Source organism: Prosopis cineraria, unplaced genomic scaffold (genome assembly GCF_029017545.1).
Source record: "Prosopis cineraria cultivar Desert tree isolate PC_DT_omini unplaced genomic scaffold, ASM2901754v1 PC2, whole genome shotgun sequence".
In the NCBI taxonomy this organism is placed as follows: Eukaryota; Viridiplantae; Streptophyta; class Magnoliopsida; order Fabales; family Fabaceae; genus Prosopis; species Prosopis cineraria.
Window position 1 is genome coordinate 37805643 of NW_026555333.1, and position 19766 is coordinate 37825408.

A 19766-nucleotide genomic window follows, 5' to 3' on the forward strand; every position below is an offset into this window, starting at 1 on the left:
AATACATTCTCTCTGTTTTTTTCCATCTCAAGAATAATGAAATGTTGTGTTTCATTGGCAAGAAAACTCTTCCAAGTCTTTTTTTTTTTTCCACCTCTTTTTTCATAACAAGACTTCAAGTCAATCAATTTGACAAAAAACATAACAACATAATGAGTCATTCAAAAATGAGGCAAAAAAAAAAAAACAATGAAATCCTCCATGTGTCATTTCCCACCACAAACACAATCACTGTGTATTCAATCAAAAATGCTCTTTTATGATATGGAAGTTTAAAAAAAAAAAATTATATGGAGCTGAGAAGTTCTTGACTTTTTTTTTTTTTTTATCTTGTTGGGTCTCTGGTCAACTGAGAAATTGTGGATGTTGAACACCAAAATTTTTTTACTTTGTTTTTTCACAAGCACACATGTTTTAAAATAGATCAAGGGACATCTTCAACTTGTTCTGTTTCCACTTAGGAAGCTTATAGAAGGCAGCTTTTGTCATGCCAAATTTCTCACGAAACTCTTCATCAGACAGATATGCCTATACCAATTAAGACAAAAAAGTAGATGCATGTTAATATACTGTTTGGTACGTAAAATGTAATAGAATTTAAAAAAAAAATTACAAATAAGAAATATCTTTTACACCCTTGAATAATAATAAAGTAATGACAACAAAATTATAATAAACATTACATATTTCACGCTTTTTATAACAAAAAAGGAATGCCTTTCCCATAAAGCAACCAGAAGTGGTGTTAGTCTATATATTTCATTAATAGAAGAAGAAAAGAAAAACTGGCACATTTTGTGCTTTTTTAATTCAATTTATACTTAAGGAAACAAGTACTGTATAATTTTTCATCCACAAAATCATTATTTTATTCCACTTTCTCAACAGTCTCATTCTATTATGTGTACCAAATGACCTAGAAAAGCCTTAGCTATCTTTCCATGTCTTTGCAACTCATATACATGCTGCACAGTCAAGCAAAACTGAACATTTAAAAAAAAATAAAAAATAGACACTATAATTGCCGCAACATCTATTATTTGTGGCCATTTTTCAATTGTGTCACGCAAAGCAAACTAACCTCATTACATGAAATCACTACTAATGGCTGGTTTTCGTTTCACTATCAGGGGAGATGACAGTAACAGAAACCTATTTATTGAATCTGAAATACCATTACATGTTTAAGTTCAGGGACTAAAAACTCACATTTACAAGTGGCTTTGCAGTTTCACATTAGGTTAGTCAATAAAAAGAAGAAACCATTTGTCAGAATTATAATTATTGATATGTTTTTATCAGAAATTTTGAGACATTGGTCTTTTTCAATGATTCTTAAAAGGTTGAAAAGCATGTTCTACAGGTCAGATAAGGATGTTGGATGTGAAGTCTTAGAAAAATCATTGATTAGGCTGATTCAGTTCAGGAGGTACCTCTCTTATAGTCACATTGATGCCAACTACTGGGTTGCTAGAAATGACTCTAAGACGATCATACGGATGGGTCGGCAAGTTTTCACGATTGTTGTTTCCATTCCTCTGAAAGGATTCTATAGTCCCAGATGATGCATTTGGTTCCATAGCTGGAGAACCTGAAAAAGAAACTGATTCTTCCAGGTAAGAAAGAAAAACAAGGTAAACTGGATAGGAACAATCTGGTTAGATTCTATTGTAGGACTAGTCCTGCTTGTATTAAAATTGTTGGAAAAATAACAGGAATACGAGTTTAAAAGGAAAACACATCTTAAAAGACTAGTCCGTTGGTAAAGAGCCTCTTGAACTTACAAACCACATTTTATTTGTGAGATTTTCCAATATGGGACTCAACACAACAAAACGATAGAAAATAATGCTCAAGGCATGATCAAATCACTGTCTCATCTACATAAGATGAGACAATAGATAAACCACAGGCATCAATAGATAAGAATATTAAAATAACTGTATTTTCATCGTATATTAAGTCTAGTTGTTGTTTTAAGATGGTTAGCAATATATAAAATACAGGCGGTCCATATTAATTGGCTGGAGGAAAAACATGAAAGGAAATTTAGTGGAGTAAATAATAGATGTTTTAGAATTTGACTGGATCAATATTTGGATTAGTTAAATGAAGCACATGGAAGCATTGATTAATTTTCACATCTAGAAATTATATTAATACAAAAACAAAGGTTGATTTGAACAGGATCTTTTGACATATTTTCTCATATTTTGCAACAAAAGCAGATATGCTATACCAAATAGCATGAAATTCTGAATTGCTAATTCCAAAGAACACAATAAGTCAACTGTACAGAAGAGAAGTTTCATATCATTACTTGATGAGACTTTTATTACCAGGACTATTATAGGAAGGAGATCCTTGGAAGAGCTTTTTTGCAACTAAATCCGGCGTAGAAACATTTGAAGACTTGTAATCCGAGCACATGCCAAAGGATGCAGCTGAACTACTTCTTCCTCGCCCATTGGAACTGACAGAAATACTTCTCCGACTATCAGGGGTAGAGTCCCTAGAGTTCACTTTCCGTGGAGTTCTATTGCGTCCCTGAAAAATTGATGAAGATGATGATGCAGGAACAAAAGAGAAACCAATAACTGAAATCACTCTTAAGATAGCTGTTGCTAAGATTATCATAACAAGACCAATACCAAAGAACATGATAACTAGGAAACCTTTGCCCTGTATTTTTATTGTGAACACTAGCAGTATGCTCATAAAACGTCATAAATTTTACTAATATGAGAACCTGACTGTATTCAAAGAAAAAGGGATAACACAACTTTTCACCCCTCAAGTTTGTCTCAATTAATGATTTGGTCCTCTAAGTTTAATTTGTATCAATTTGGTCCCATACATTTTCTTAACTTATCATGTCAGTCCTTTAAATTTTAAAAACACAAATTAACTCTCAAATTAATCTAATGTGTAAAGTATAATGATGAGTTGGCAGGTATATGTAGTTAATTGAGAACAAATTAGTCATCAAATAAATTTAATTTTTAGGAATATAGTCCCTTATGTTAAGTTTTGTTATTTTATTTTGGGAAAACACAATTATTGGTCCTTATAGTTTTATTGAATTTTGCTTTTAATCATTGTAGTTTTTTCAATATTTTCAGTCCTTATAGGGACTAAACATACTAAAACTAAAACTATAGGAACCTTAGTAGCAAATATCATCAATCTTGCTAAAACTATAGGGACTGAAAATATTAGGGGAAAAAAATACAAAAACTAAAAGCAAAACCTGATAAGAATATAGGAGCTGATGATTGTGTTTTTCCTTTTATGTTTTAAAAGTTCTGAGTCTTTATTTTCCTACTTAAATAATTACACTTCTTTTCATTAACTTATATTGTTGTCATTAGTATTCTGTTATCTCTGCCAATAAATTTTAACAAGTTATCTCCTCTTTAAACAATGAGATCAAATCAATAACTAAGACAAACTTAAAGGACTAAATCAATAAAAACTAAACTTGAAGGACCAAATTGATTATAGAGACAAACTTAAGAAACTAAAAGTTTCGTTAGAACATAAAGATTATAACAAGTTGGCCAAAACAAAAACAAGTGCACAGCAAAGAATGCATCCTCCTAGCAAGTAATCTAAGAGGAAATACAATGTAGTGGAAGAAAATGAAAAGCATGCTTAAGCTGAATCCCTGACAATTATCGAACTTCAAAATTACCTTTCAAGTTTCCAGGCCTGAAAACTATACGATAATACTTCATTCTCTAACAAGTGGTATGTTGAGTAAACAACAAAAGCTTACTCCAAGAGTAGAAGAAATGAAAAGAATTTCATTCAATGATGTGACACTTATGTAAATCACTCACTTCTAGGGTATGTTGCTTTCCTTTCAGAATTGCAAGCTTCCGCTCAAATGAGTTTCCATGCATCTGCAACATAAGCATTTTAGATTCAGTTCATGAAATCTCACATAACATTAACTCTTGTTATAGAGTTTTATGTGCAAGAGATTTATTAACACAACAATATGCGATTGCGAGATCTATAAAACTGATCCAAGCAACAAATAAATACAACATCAAGTATGTAGTGTGTGAGTGATTAATAAACAACAAAACTGTAAGTATTAAATTTAATATATCAAAGCCAGCATGTTAGCATGTATAATATTGAGACAGGGAATGGACTTACATTTGCCTTTGAGCAGTCCCATGCAAAGAAACGAGTGAAAAGTGGTGGCTCATGGCCTTCGGTGACAACATAAATAGGGGTTTCCAGAGATAGACCCTCGACTAGAATGTCCATTTCAATAAATCTCTGCTCATTTCAGTGTCAAAGTAAGAAGACAGTTATATATAGAAGAGTGAGCCAACTTAAGAAAGATAACACATTAGACCTTGATTACATTTTAGGGATGAGTTATGAATTCGTTCCTATAATGTGGCCATCAAACAAGTTCTAAACATGCAAACACAAAAAATTAAAACATGTTCTCAATGGTATAAAATAAGAACTGTGAACAATAACTTTCATGTAAGGCTTTCTCAGTGGTCTGCTCTCAACACTGCCCCCCCTTGGGTGTGTGTGTTTAAGTCATGGGGTAGATATCCAAAGGAAGATATTTGGATGAAAACATGGTGTGCCGATTAACATCAGTATAATTGACTAAAAAATGACATCAGTATAAAGGCTTTCAACGCAGAAAAAGTACACAATTAAATAACAACAATGATAAAAAGCAATCAATTTACCAAGCCAAGATTAAGAGCTTCTTGCTTTGATCTGACGATTGAATGTAAGCCCATCCAAACATAAATCTCTTTTTGGCAGTCAAGCAATAAAATGTCTTCAGTAACTAAGTCATCCTGTGTAAAATTGTAGACCTCTCTCACCTGAAATTTTATAAGGCCACACTAAACCAGTCACTTTGAATTTAACAACGAAGAATGGAAATTTTGAAACAAATGAAACCATAATACAAGAATTTACATATCTTATTGTAGTAAAGGTTGAGACTTGATGTTTTTTCACTTTTGGAAGCTCATTTTTATTTGAGGAAATGGAATAGAGAAGACATAAACAAGATAGTAGTTTCAACGAGAACAAAGGAATTCTACTTCCAAATTCCTCTAATCAATGGAGGAAACAGACAACAAAATATCACTATCTGACTCAGTCTCAACAACACTAGCTTCAGTAGATGATTTTTGAGGTTGTTTATTTTTTCCTTTTCTTTCACGCTTCTTTTTAAGCCTATAACACTGAGATATCTCATAACCTGACTTGTAAATTAATTACAGGTTTTATCATTGTTGCTAGATTTATGTCGCCTAAACTTAGATCTAAATTTTCCAGTACTTTCCTTTTCATCACTTCTCCCCCCGCCCCACATTTAAATCTTCACCTTTGTCCCTAGAATAAATTTCAAGATCAAGCTTTTCTTTGGATAATAAATTAGATTTTACATCTTCAAATGCTAAGGTGTCTAAATTTACATAAAGCATAATTTCTTTAAAATGTTTTTTAAAAGAGGCAATGAGACAACCAACAAAACAGCTTTATCCTCGTCTTTAATTTTGTTGAGATATTTTGAACAATTTTGCATTTAGATTTCCAGCACATCATGGTTCATGGACCTTATATTGTTCTATGGTAATGCTGCCGTTTCACAGAACAGTCAATGGCCTAACGGAATCTACATGGATATTCAAATTTCACACAAAAATAACAATAAAGAAGAAAAATGAAAGTGTCATCCATAGATTATTATTGCATTTGAGATTTATTTAGAACACAAGCTAAAATTTATACCAGCAACATACCTTGAAATCTCCTAAAACGACATTCCAATCAATTTGCACAAGAAACAGAACCGTCAATTAGACATGCTTTCCCTGTCATTTGATCCGTGATAATTCTAAAGCAAGTTAGAAACAAATTATATTTCTCAACAAGGGTGCTTTAATTACCTCCACTAATGTTTAATACAAACAAATGAGGATCCTCTGGATATTTTTGAATTTCTTTTACTCTTGGATACTCTGCTTTTCCTCCAAGAGTATCCCAGAAATCATCAGGTTCATTCCCTTCCCTCACAGATACAGGTTGCCATGTTGGCTGCAAGTTACATCAAGGAAACAAAAAATTTGAGGAAACAAAAAGAAAGAAAACAGTAAAGTCCAGTCACATGATTAATACCAACATTTTTTGGCCAATAATTTAGTACCGATGTTGATGCTAAACTTTTATAGTTACCATTTCATAATTCCACTGCAGTGAAATAATGAAGATAAATACTTCCAGCACAAGATTTATAACCACATACCTTAAGCAGCTCCACCATTCGATCAAGAAGATTGTGGTCTTGGGCTGTAGATAGGCTCCCCATCCAAGTAAAGACAGATGCTCCAGTTTGCAAAATATAGCAATAGGATGAATTCAGAGAGGCAGAAACCTATAAAATTTTAATACAGGGTCAATCAAAACACATTAATAGTGGCCTAGGTTTTGTGGTATCTGAAAAACAGATGCAAGTTTTTACAAGACAGCACCACCATGGTAACTGGAACAAACACTCCATACATATCTTCCAAAAATTACAAACATTCAAGGACAGAAAACAGGACAAGTCATGATATTATCTTTAATCCTAGATAGACTAAACAGTTGGATCATTGACATACTCTGATATTTCAGATGCAGAAGAAGATGAAAATTAACATCAAAAAGTAAAAGGGAGTAAAGAGACATGATTTGATCGCTATTGTTAATACAACTTTTTATGGACCTCTCACTTTAAGGCATACTGGGTTTGAAATATGACCACACAATACCTGTTGTAGAATTATAAAATTTGGAGAGCCATAGGAAGAAATAGAGAAGATGAGAGAAGAACAAGAAGGGAAGAGGAGTCAAAGGGAAAGAGGTTGAGAGATATTAGACAAGAGAGAGATTCTGAGAATTATGAGTTTATTAATCTGTCCATTTGTACCACGCATTCTAATGTGAGGATATATATAAACATATAGGGATTTTACCCACTAACAGAACCCAACGGCTACCTACAGTATCTAACGGCTAACTATCAGGTTCTGCCACTGATGGTAATTCTGGCCAATTCAAAGATGGATGTCGTTGCTTCACTTTAAGATCAGGGCAAAGCTTTTAAAAGAAACACATGAAAAGTAGGATGGATTCTAGGGTCTGTTGGCAGCCCAAGCTTCTATGCAACAGCTCCTACTCATTCCAGCACCTTGTAAGGACCAAAAAATCAAGGTGCTAATTTCTGGGAACTCCTCGCAGCCACAGACAACTGTCAATAAGGTTGCAACTTGAGGAAGACCTGCCGTCCCACCATGAACTCACGATCAGTCCTATGAGCATCAGCTTTTTGCTTCATTATGTTGGCAGCACGATGTAAATGATGCTTCAAAATCTTTACATTTCCTCCCTTGCTGTAAATGACCTGTCTAACACATCCAAAACAGTATTATGGGGTAAAGAAGGACAATAGATAGGAGGACTCTGACCATATAAGAGTTCATATGGAGTAGCGTTTGTTGCCGTATGATAAGTAGTGTTGAACCACCACTCAGCTTGTGACAGCCATTTGTTCCATTCCTTAGGTTGCTCCCAACACATGCATCTTAAATAGGTTTCAAGGCACCTATTAAGAACTTCAAATTGTCTATCGGTTTGATGATGATAAGCCGTAGAAAGATGCTGCTGAATACCTAATATATGCAGAAACTCCTTCCAAAAATTACTCACAAAAATTGTGTCATGATCATTAATAATCTCAGCTAGTGCACCATGTAACTTATAAATATAATCCATAAAAATCTGTGCTAATGAAGATGCTGAATAAGGATGAGTAAGAGGAATAAAATGTGCATACTTACTCAATCTATCTATTAAAACCCATATTGTATCCTTACCATGAGATCTAAGGAGCCTCTCAATAAAATCCATTGTAATGCTTTCCCAAATTCTGCTTGGTATGGGAAGAGGTTGTAATAATCCTGGTGAGCTGATAGCTTCATATTTACATCTAGCACATGTGTCACAACACTTAACAAAATCCATCACATCATAAATCAACTTTTTCCCCCAAAATAGAGCCTTAATTCTGTGGTAAGTCACTTGTATTCCCAAATGACCTCCTTGTGCACTAGCACGGAGCCACTCCAGAATTTGTTGTCTTAAATTCATATCATTTCCTACCACTAACTTCCCCTTTCTCCTTAGCAAACAACCATCCCATGAAAAATGTCCCCAAACTCCATCTTTTGCTTGAACTTTCCTCTGTGTACCTGCTATCACAGCATCATTTTGCCAACTCCCTTTAATTTTCTCAAGTAATTCAGGCAAAGAAGTGTCTAAGACCATCTGCATCAGTTGTTGTTTTGGCACTCTAGAAAGGGCATCAGCAGCAGAATTTTCGTGCTCCTTTTTATATTGTATCTCAGAGTCAAATCCTGCTAGCTTAGCAACCCAAAACATCTGAAAAGATGTTTTTAATATCTGTTCAAGCAGGTATTTCAGGCTTCTTTGATCTGACCTGATTATGACCTTTGGCGTTCCAAATATTGATGCCAATATTGTATTGCTAACACCATAGCCATCAACTCCTTCTCATATATAGAAAGTTTTTTATGTCTATCAGCTAACCCTTCGCTAAAATAGGCAATAGGTTGACCTTCTTGCATCAAGACAGCACCCACACTGATTCCATATGCATCAGTTTCTGCCACAAATTGTTTAGAAAAATCTGGAAGTCAAAACACTGGAGCAGTCATTAAAATTTGTTTAAGATGATTGAAAGATACAGCAGCTTCCGGAGACCAAGAAAACCCATTTTTTTTAAGAAGGGTCAGAGGTTTAGACACAACTCCATATCCCTTGACAAACAGCCTATAGTACCCTGCCACTCTCATTGAAGATGCACCCTCCACACCTTCCATTGCATACAAAGAAATGAGTGGAGTTTCATCTTCTTTGCATGCTGCTTCTTCTGACTCCTCATTTGGCAATTCTTCTTCTGGGTCCTCTTGTATTGCAATAAAATGCAATTGCATCTTTTGTCTTTGAGGACATTTGTGGTCCCTAGAGAACTTTTCGTGACAATAAAAACAAAGATTTTTGCTCCTATGTTCTGCTTCTTCTTCTGCAGAAAGAATTTTAGGAGCATTAATATTATTTTTAAAAGAAGTGAAAGTTTTTGAAGGCACGAATGTTGACTTCTCTTTCTGTGGGGTCCCACCACTGAGCTAAGCATGTTTATAAGAGGCCCAATTATTCTGAGACCCTTGTGATGATGCAGAAGGGGGTGCAGCCACGTGTGCGACATTCTTTACACTTGTTCGCTTGTCTACTAGTCTTTGCAAGGTGATCTCTTGCATGCGCGCCAAAGAGCGAGCTTCTTGGAGTGTTCTAGGTTTAAAGAGTCTAAATGGACCTATGTAATCCTCCATCAGACCTTCCATGTAAGCTTCAACCAAGTATTCTTGTGAAAGATCTAGTTTGCAAGCAATGGTGTCAAAGGTGGCGTCATTGTACTCGGCCAAGGATCCTTTTTGCCGTAGGCGCATCAAGTCGCCCATCGGTGTCTCATGAGTGGGTCCGAATCGCTGCTTCAAGGCTTCGACATACTCCACCCAAATTGGAGTGAAACCAAACCAATTCTTCTCCATAGCGGTGTGCCATAACCAAGCTTTTTTGTCCAAAATAGATGCCATCTTGACTTTCTCATTTTCAGGTGTGTTGTCAAGGTTGAAGTATCTCTCACATCTCATGATCCAACCCAACATGTCAAACCGAGAAAATTTGGAAAAGTTCATTTTTGTGAACTGGATAGGCCATCGGTAATCTTCTCTATGCCTCAGATCTTCTTCGCAAAAACATTGATGCCCATTTCTGCCTTCTCTGTTTCGACGACTATGGGTAGTAGACTCGTCGTCCCTTTCATGCATCAAAGACTGAATCTGTTGTGAGAGACCAGCGACTTGGTCACTAAGCATGTCAATAGAGTCAATTTTGGTGAGTCTTTGTTCTATCTCGTACAATCTTTCTTCCATCTTTTGTTGGCTTTGGTTACGGGTCTTCACCATATGCCGTCAGATGATAGAAAAAGAAAAGAAAAGAAAAGTGGCCAAGGAACGAGTGCTCTAATACCACTGTTGTAGAATTATAAAATTTGGAGAGCCATAGGAGGAAATAGAGAAGAAGACAAGAGAAGAACAAGAAGGGAAGAGGAATCGAAGGGAAAGAGGTTGAGAGATATTAAAGAAGAGAGAGATCCTGAGAATTATGAGTTTATTAATCTGTCCAATCGTACCACACATTCTAATGTGAGGATATATATAGACATATAGGGATTTTACCCACTAATAGAACCCAATGGCTACCTACAGTACCTAACAACTAACTAACTGATCTCGAATATTATAAAATCATAACAATACCTTATGCTTTAATACCTTCAAGAACCACTTCAACTTAAAATAACTATCTTAAAACCTATGCCCAATAGTTTTATTACAATCTTTAACAACTATTAACTAAGACTGGCAAGTAAAAAAGGCCATTAAGATATCAATTTGAAATCATCACAACAACAACAACATATAATCTTATCCCATTAGGTGAGGTCGGCTATATGGATTGCACAATGCCATTGTGCTTTATTAATTTGAGATTATTTAATTATAAGGTTATCATGATTCCAGCAAATAGATGGAAGGTTATTAATGGGTTTATTATATAGATGCTGTTCTACAAGATGGAGTTTCACACAGCATTCCTACTCTTTCATCAGAAAATGGAATTAGCAGAATAAGTTCTGCATTATAATAGCCTACTCAGGAAGAGCATTGCTTTGAATCTTGGGCATCAGTTTTCTAGTAATCCATGATAAAGTATGACATTGCACAATACAACAGGAGTCTGTATGGATTATGGTGTAAGAAGAATCATTGGTACATACATGATCGACTTGGATGGCCTGCATATTATCTGGACTTGTACCTTGGACTCGAAAAAGAGCTACCTTGTTTTCACCATAAGTTTCATCCATCATACCGCTTTCTTCTATAAAGTTCTTATATCCCAAACTGATTCCCCCCTACCACAAGAAAATTTACTGAGAGATCTAAAACATTTATTACTTTAATGTTACATGCTAAAATAACCTTGAATCTTGATTTGCTGCAGTTAGATAAAATTATAGTGCATGCCTACCTTAAATATGAATAGTCTCTGGAAAATTTCAAAAAACTGAGCTGGCTCCTCACCCTCATGAATCTGAGCCTAAACACGTGATTTGATTTAGGAAATGTTAGAGCGAGCAAATTGGCAAAGTCAGGAATCTTCTAACCGGAGCTGTTCAGAATGCAGAATGTAGCAATAGGAAGACAGAATTTGTAGAAGAGATAATTGTTATTTAGAGTTTTCCCAAAAATATTGGTTTTGGATTATTTCACAAATTTATTCAACTAAAGCATCAAGATATTTCAGAATAATCATGAAAAAAAGCACTAACCATAACTGGATTAGTTCTAACCGAATCAACCATAGCATTCATGTGGGAAATGGCTGCTGTCTTATCCTCCTGCAAGCCAATAATCATTGAAAAAAAGGAAATCTTGAGTTATGAAAGTTTTTTAACTGCTAGTCTTCTACAAATTGAAGGGCAACAGTTATAATGATTCTAGTCAGAAAATAGAATTTCTTACTCTTATTTATTTATTATTTATGTTGTTTCAATTCCATACAAGATGTCATAGGGAGAAGATTAAAAAAAAAATGGTAATCTGCAATCAAGCATACAATCTAGCAACAACAAAAGTATTCCTATAATTCCAGGTGAAAATTCCACCTGCTTATATACAGAAAACTTTGCCTACCTTGATACATTGGTGACCAAGCCAAGCATAAATTAGAGTCTCATCCCTCTCATTTCCAGGGAATGTAAACTGTGCTATATAGCAATCCCCGCTGTAAAGTTTTGTCTGTTCTGTATCTGAAAGAAGTGACAATTTATCACCATCCACCCTCCAAACCTGAAATTGCAGAATTGGATTAGCATGGGGAAAGGAATTACCATAAAAATACATTAAAATTTTGAGAAAGAAGCTACTTTTAGCGTGCCCCTGCAATTTATAAGTGGTTCACTGTACTCTTCAGGCAGCTCTTTCACATCATAACCCTGATACTTAAAAATTGCTGTGGCAAAGAAAGAAAGAAATTAGAGGACACAAAATTGACTGCATGCTTTATAAGCAAAGCTATACTGTGTCAAGGCACTAAACCTGCCACTTTTTCTCGACCTTCTTCATACAATGTAGTCTCCACTGTTTTGGGCCAATTACCAAAGTATGACCGAAATATGGCACTTTCTAATCCCTCAGATAAAAATGTCAAATGGGTACCATTTGATCTGCCTTCATTCCTGAGGAAATTCTGGCAAAATGGAGATGTAGTGAGAATAGGGAAACCATTAACTCAATGCTTATGGAAAAAATTATTGATAGCATTCGTTCATAAAAAAGGGCCCTTCATTTGGACATGTTTGATCAGAAATGAGTTAACCTCATTAATTCACATTAAGAATTATAAGTACTAATGCAATTTTTAATTCAGCATCGTTGTATTGATGACTCATAGTTTAGCTTTGGAAGTTGTAAAATGCTACATATGGACAATGTATAGTAGTAAAAATGAGAACTTCAGTCTGACATAATATTCAAAACCTTAGCAAAGAAGAGTTAATGTAAATATCATATAATATTTTGGTTTCTCTTTTCTAGAAATATTGGTGCTTCCAGAGGGAGCCTCTACTAGAAATTAAGATTTAAGAATGTTTGGTAGGGAGCAAGATACAAGTTTCATAAATGCAGGAGAATAGCCGGTAAATGGCAGAGATCTACTGCAATTGGAAAGAGGCAGGTTGGTGGAAGACAGTGTGGTAAAAGAAGGGAAGTTTGAGCTATGAAATCAGATATGCCTAATTTTGTGGCAGAAGGGAAGTAAAAGGATTTCTTGCATGATTGCACCAAAGATTGGGAGAAGCAAAGATGTTTTCTGAAGTCCAACTTTCAAGACCCAATTATACTTCACTAGATGATCTAACAAATTTCAGCCATTAAATCACACCACTTTTAGGTAGCATTGTGACATTGTCATGCTATGACTTTTCAATTATCTCACCATTTGCAATTCATTCTTAAGTATCCAAACATTAAGTGAGGAAAGAAGAGAAAGGAATCTGAAGAAAACAAAGGATCCGTACTTCTGCAGCTGATATTGATGTTTTTCTTTCTGTCAATAAGGTTTGTCTTCCCATCCAGACATAAATCTCAGTACCACAGTCCAACATATAACATTTGTCTGTCTCAAGCATTTCTTTGCTCAAAGCATCATTTCCAGTTTGACAAAGCTTTCCCTGCAAATTTATCCTATCAAAAAGAAGACAGCTCTTAAGTTTGGAGTCACAAAATTATTTATTAAAGGAAGTTATATTCACTTCCTATTTCTCTCAAACACATTGCCTTAGCAAGGTACTTCAAATTTTACTAACAATCCAAAATAAGTTGTTTTGGCCTTTGGAAGATGACAATAAGCTCACCTAGTAAGAGGCGCATTTAAAGTCAAATTTGTCTACAAATCAGTTCAAGTCTCTTCTTAGGTTCAATGCAAATTTGTTGGGCGTTTTGGGAGAGAAAAGGTTGAAACCAGGATTAATTCTCAACAAAACCACTCATGCATTTGCATAAGCTTATATCTGTGCAGTCATATGTTTTAATCAGTACTTTGGGCCAACTTGAATCATTTTGAACTTAAGGAAGGCTCACCAGAACAGTTTTATAGATGAATCAACAGGTTGCTCCTGAGCAGAAGGTAATTCATGAGGGATGGGAGCATAACCACCAAATAAATTCCAGAATTCTCCCGCATCAGAGTCTCCAACAAATTTTCCATCCTCTACAGAAGATTGATCATTTAAGATTTGCGACATCTTTCCAGTAAGAAAAACATACAATAGTATAAAAAATATATTCCAACCTATTGTTGCCACCTCACAATTTCCATTATGCTTATTCTCTTTAATATACTGAATGACCTCCAAAGCTTTTGCTCTTTCTTGTATGGTAGAGTTGCACCCACTGAAGAGGAAAATTTTTGATGCAGTGTCGAGTATGAACACATCATCATGATTCAATGATGACCGTAGGAAAGGAACCTGGTGAATTCAGAAGCTCATCAAGCAGGCTAGACAAGCCATTTCCAATTAAACATAAAGAAAAATTGATCAAAGATAATCAGAGAATACATATGAGAAATTAGACCCGCAGAAGAAAAGAATGAAAAAACAAAATTTTGAAAATTCTGTCTGGATAATACCCCCAAAAAATTGTCTGAAATCTAGCAGAAAATCATGCAACAGTAAAGAATTGGAGAGTTCAAAATCTTCATCATTAATACTCCCCCATGACTAAGAAAGCTGGAAGACAAGAGAGGACAAAATTGAATTCTTATCAGAGACAGAAGGATTTGGCAGGAACTAGAAATAAAACCACGGAGTGCTGACTAAGCAAAGAAAATCTATCATTAATTTATCATCTATGCTTTTGAGGAGTAAATTAGAAGATTCCTGTGTGAATAATCTCTGCTAATTTTCTAATATGAATATAGGTCAAGGCTAAGTTGTAATACACTGAAGCCGAGAATCTTTCCTTTCTCTCCAATGTGTACTCTTCCTCAACTTTTTCCTCTCTACTGCTTCTATATATTTTTCAACAGTAATCATAAAACTATAAGGTTTGCAATAATTCTTTCATTCTTTCATAGGTGCACTCCGCAATCTATAAGAGTTTTAATATCCGGATATAAAAATTCATTACAAGCTTAAAAGAAAACTCACTTCTTTCACACGAACAACATGGTCTCCCTTGCATGAGAACAGACTGACTTGGTATTCACCACGTAAGTTTCCTTCCTTTGAAGTAAATACACCTTCAATAGGTATGATACAAGGCTTGAAATAAGATAGAAACTTCTGTGATTCTTGGCCTTGAACTTCTCTGTATTGAACACTGCAAGATCCTAAGGCTGCATCCAACTCAAGGGCTTTGTCTGACACCAAGCCCGAGTCAACCTGCAAATGCAAACCACAACATAACAATGTAGAAAATAGTATTTAATCAGAACCATTTAGTTCAATATTAATATATGTCCAAGAATAACAAACATTCTTGAATGAAACAACAACAACAAGCCTTTATCCCACTAGATGGGGTCGGCTACATGGATTGCAAGACGCCATTGTGCTCTATCATATTCTTGAATGAAACATTTGACAAAAATGAGTCACTATTAATGACATTTTAAAAAAATGTAGCTTGAAATTTTCATGCCACGGTGCAGTTCTAATTGCTTTAGCAACTCCAGCTTTGAGGCTGTCTTTTGGGCAGCCATTTCATGCCTGAAACCCCCCCCCCCCAAAAAAAAACAAAAACAAAAACAAAAACCAAAATAAGGTATACCTTTCATTCACACAAGAGCCTTACTCTCCAGTAAATCAGTTTTAACTGTGTAATTATTAGGAAATTATTTTCTGTAAATAGGTGCTGATTTCTTGGGGCTATAGACCAGGATAGTCAGATCATATCACGTTGTATAAACATAGAGGAGATTAAACACAAAAGGCAATTCTGATCGTTTATGGATGTTATAGGATAGAGAATTAGAGTTAACACGATTTGATTGTAAATATTGTCATCCAAGTGGTTAGGGAATTGATATCTATTAATTAATGAGCCATTAATACACGCCTCCTCCCTCTTTTATATGTAACCTCTCAAAGAATCAATCAAGTAAGCATTTTTAAATCATTCCCTCCATTTCTCCTCCGTATCAAAGCAAGATGATATTGTTCTTTCTAGAGATGATATAGAAGAATGGAAAGACTAAAGAAATCTCTAGCAAAAGAATTTGAAGTGAAGGACCTTGTAGTGATTTAGTACCTGTTAGGAATGGAGATACCTAGATCAAAGAAAGGGATCTACATTTCTAGAAGGAAATATATCCTTAACCTTCAAAGGGTAACTAAAGTGCTTGCTGTAAACGAAATGGTACTCCTATAGAAGAAGTGGCGAAAATGGGGAACTTGTTGATATTAGACTAGATAACACATTTGCAGTAAGTGTTCTAAGCCAGCATATGCATTCTCTGAAAGAGAGGCACCTTGAAGCAGTTTACAGAATTCTGAGACATCTGAAAAGCACTTGGAGAAGAGGACTATTATTTAAGAGTGGTAGCAAGAGCAATATAGAGGTATGCACAAATGATGACTAAACTGGGTCTATAGAGGATAGAAAATCAACTTCAGGGTATTGCACTTTTGCATGGAGCAACCTTGTTACATGGAGAAGCAACAAAAAGAATATTGTGGCAAGGAGCAGTGTAGAAGCTAAGTTTAGGGCTGTTGAACAAGGAATCAATGAAGGCTTATGGCTTAAAAGATTATTAGATGAGTTACAGGTACCTAAAAAGTAAATTATAAAACTTTATTGCAACAATAAAGCTAGCATAATATTGCACATAGACCAGTTAACATGGTAGAACCAAGCACGTTGAAGTGAATAGGGATTTCATTAAAGAAAAGATAGAACATAAGATTGTATGCATGACTTATGTGCCAACACACAGACAAACAATTGATATCTTCCTCAAAAGTCTTCCAAGACATTTATTTGAAGATCATGTAAGCAAGTTGGATTTGATAAGTATCTGTGGTCCAACTTGAGGGGGAGTGTGGTTAAATCAGCTTTGATTATGTAATTATTAGGAAATGATTTTCTGCAAATAGGTGCTGATTTCTTGGGGGTATTAATATATTTTTATTTTCTTGATTTCCTTCCCTGATTTTGTGCCCCTAATCCCTCGAAATATAGTGCATATACTGTAACCTTTATCTTTCTTGGCTCCTTAACACATACTCCTTATTATTTAACTGTTTAATTACCTGAAATTCTGCAGCAAACAGATCTTGATGGAAATCTAACAAGTAAAAACTGCTATGGCCGAGTAAATTCTTGTTTGTATATCAAAAAGTAAGAAAAACATTTGAATATGCTCCTAGTCCTTAGCTCCCTATCAGTTCATACTGTTTACAATAAGATCCCTTTCACAAGACACCTTCCCACATTCCCAACTCTCATCTCATTAGAAAAGGATTGATTGCTGTTAAAAATAGAGGATGACATTCAAAGGAAACAATAGGAACCAAATTGGAAGACAGCAATTACTTAAGAGAGTATATAAAGCAATGAATTACTTTTTCTGCAGAAAATTAACGTTGTTCAGGGAAAGCCAACCATAAGATAAAATGAGAAAGGATAAGACCTTATTTGCATCATTTCCCAACCAATAATGTAGGTCATGCTGAGGCGGACCACTTTTCGGAAAGACTGTCTGTCATGACAGACATGCAAACAGAGGTAAAGATCAGTTGACGGTCAAGAAAACTTGAAGAATATAAGGTTCAAACTGACAGGAAACCACTGAAAATCCATCATGTTACATGTGCACTTCAAAGTAAAATATCAACTTCCAAGCAGACATAGTGAAAGATATTATTAGGGTGAAAATTTTTAGATCTTGGGATATCAATTGAAATATGGGTTGCTAACATGCTCGTTTGTTTGCAAATTTGAAAGAACTACAAGATAATGAACTGACGACAATCTTACATTTAAAACTATGTATGCACTTCCAGTATAGAACTTCCCATGGCAAGACTGTGGCACCAACACCAAATGCTGGTTCTCAATACACCAAACTTCTATGCCTCTAAGAAAAAATAGCTAAGTGCAAAGCAGCAAGCTTGCATGGAAAATGATAATAACAGTTGAGACCATATTGGCTGGTTAAATCAGGAGATATCTTGAAACAAAATTTAGTGAACTAATAAATATCCAGGCCACAACTTTAAGTTATGTCCGCCCACAGATATTTTAAAAATTACAACTACAGAATACAAGAAATAATATTTTCATCAGGCTTTAACTTTATCTCTACTGTCAAGAAGGCAAGTTTTAAAGGCTGCAGATGCCATTTTTAATTGAGATAGGCTCATGCAAATAGACTAGTACTTTGGTTTTATGTGATTTTGTCATTAGAAGTTAACACAATTTTGCTTTGCTTAGCAGTAAAAACAGAATCTGCCAATATCTAGTCAAGAGAGTAAACAGAAGCTATAAGGCAATTTAAAAGAAAAACAATTATCAGGATACGGCTTTGCTCCTGCAGTCTGGAACGCTGAATCCAAGTCCTTAGTAAATAGAGGCATTGTCTCTCATGACTTAAACACTCGACCAAAATAGCTGGACCCTAAATTATTCTGCAGCTTGGTATTTTAGTTATGTTAGTGCGAGTAAGATATAATTAGTGAACGTTTGATAGGCAGAAAAATGTATTTTAGAAAGGAAATAAGAAATGTATTTGGGTAAGTGCATTTTTCATTGCCTTTTAGAAAACAATTTACTACCTATCAAACATTGCAAAGATGTGCCTGCACTTTTCAGAGCAAATTATCTAAATGTTTATCATCATTCAAAAATAAAAGTAGAAAGAAAACCAGGAATTTATGTCAATGTTCTGTCCATTAATAAACCAGCAGAAATGCTTTAGTAACAAAAGTTAAAAGTTTGAATATAATCCTTAGTCCTGACACAGTGATAAACAGATAAATGGAAGCCATATTATGGCATCCAAAATGAGACTTCTCTTATCACTTATTTATTTTCGCATAAATAACAGCATTCCTCACAAATGCCCCGAACCTTCACCATTATAGCACACCTCTGGCTTCTCTTTCTTGTTACTATGTACATCAATCTGGCTTGGTGATTGCAGGGAGAAGACATTTGGCTTGGTGAGTTATACAAATTCCGTAATGCTTAAATTAACTTTTGAATTGCAAGCGGGTAGCTGATCCAAAAACATTGCCTCAACTTTCCAGAAATGTATGAGGAAAAAAACACAAAGATATCCCCAGAAAAAATCAAAAACCCACCATGTGACGTAACAGAACCTCTATCCAACCTATCACATGCTCTGTGTAATTATTAAGACTCTGAAACTCCTATCTCAAGCTCAAAAGTGGTACCCTCAAATGGGGGTAAAAGTAATACAAATGAAAGGAAAGCAATATATGATCTGAACTTAGGAAGAAAGACAGATTATGCAATTTGGATCAGTGGTAAGATCATACCTTTCTGTAGCAGATTCAAGTAGAATCAACAGCTAAAAGGCGAAACTGATTTGGATGGTTGTAAGGGATAGAACAAGAGGGAGGATATTCCCTCTTTCTGAGAGAGAAAATGACGAAAGAGTGGAGAAACACAAAGGACATTTATACTGGTTGTTGATTTTGAATATATTGATAAAGAATTTTGGAGGCAGTGTTTGGTGCCGAAAGAGAGAGAAAGAAAAGCAATATAAAAAAGCACGATGCTTGAGTACTTGACTGACTTTATTGTCCAGCTAACGGAGGGACCCAGTAGCGAAAATTTCTAGTTGTCTCCGCCTGCTTACTGAGGAAAAGCAGATGATGAGAGGGACGTAGCTATACGTGTGTACGTTGCTCGCAGGTTAGAGAAGAGTGAAGACCAATGAGAAGATAATCTTTGTGTGCATTTTTTTTTTTTTTTTGGATCATTTCTTTTTCTTGCACATCCTCGTATTTTCTGCTGATCTTATCTCAATGTTGTGTCTGCTAATATCTATCT

At 35.1% G+C, this 19766-nt stretch overlaps 1 protein-coding gene across 3 annotated transcripts; it reads right to left on the reverse strand.

The window, feature by feature from the left end:
* Positions 1-182: 182 nt before the first annotated feature.
* Positions 183-19546, reverse strand: LOC129298264 (villin-1). Of its 3 annotated transcripts, none has more exons than XM_054936650.1 (23): positions 19250-19546; positions 18270-18376; positions 17727-17826; positions 17380-17448; positions 14897-15130; positions 14038-14215; positions 13827-13956; positions 13265-13430; positions 12285-12435; positions 12113-12198; positions 11880-12035; positions 11516-11584; positions 11215-11283; positions 10961-11098; positions 6302-6430; positions 5946-6093; positions 5799-5809; positions 4728-4868; positions 4168-4293; positions 3843-3905; positions 2340-2547; positions 1434-1603; positions 183-528 (listed from the first exon to the last, which is right to left on the reverse strand). In XM_054936650.1, the coding sequence occupies exons 2-23, from the start codon at positions 18323-18325 to the stop codon at positions 415-417; spliced, it is 2712 nt and encodes a 903-aa protein (XP_054792625.1). In that variant the 5' UTR covers positions 18326-18376; positions 19250-19546; the 3' UTR covers positions 183-414. The 3 variants fall into 3 exon arrangements, with proteins under 3 accessions (XP_054792625.1, XP_054792642.1, XP_054792632.1); XM_054936667.1 differs by having other exon boundaries at positions 1434-1591; positions 19250-19534; XM_054936657.1 differs by lacking the exon at positions 19250-19546 and adding an exon at positions 19052-19070.
* Positions 19547-19766: the final 220 nt, after the last annotated feature.

Excerpts from the sequence above, each read along its gene's own strand:
- LOC129298264 (XM_054936650.1), bottom strand. The coding sequence starts at position 18,325 with ATGCCTCTATTTACTAAGGACTTGGATTCAGCGTTCCAGACTGCAGGA. Across the intron at positions 6,431-10,960 it reads AGGCCATCCAAGTCGATCAT|GTTTCTGCCTCTCTGAATTC; the intron begins GTATGTACCAAT and ends AAAATTTTATAG. Across the intron at positions 2,548-3,842 it reads GAAAGCAACATACCCTAGAA|GGACGCAATAGAACTCCACG; the intron begins GTGAGTGATTTA and ends TCAATTTTTCAG.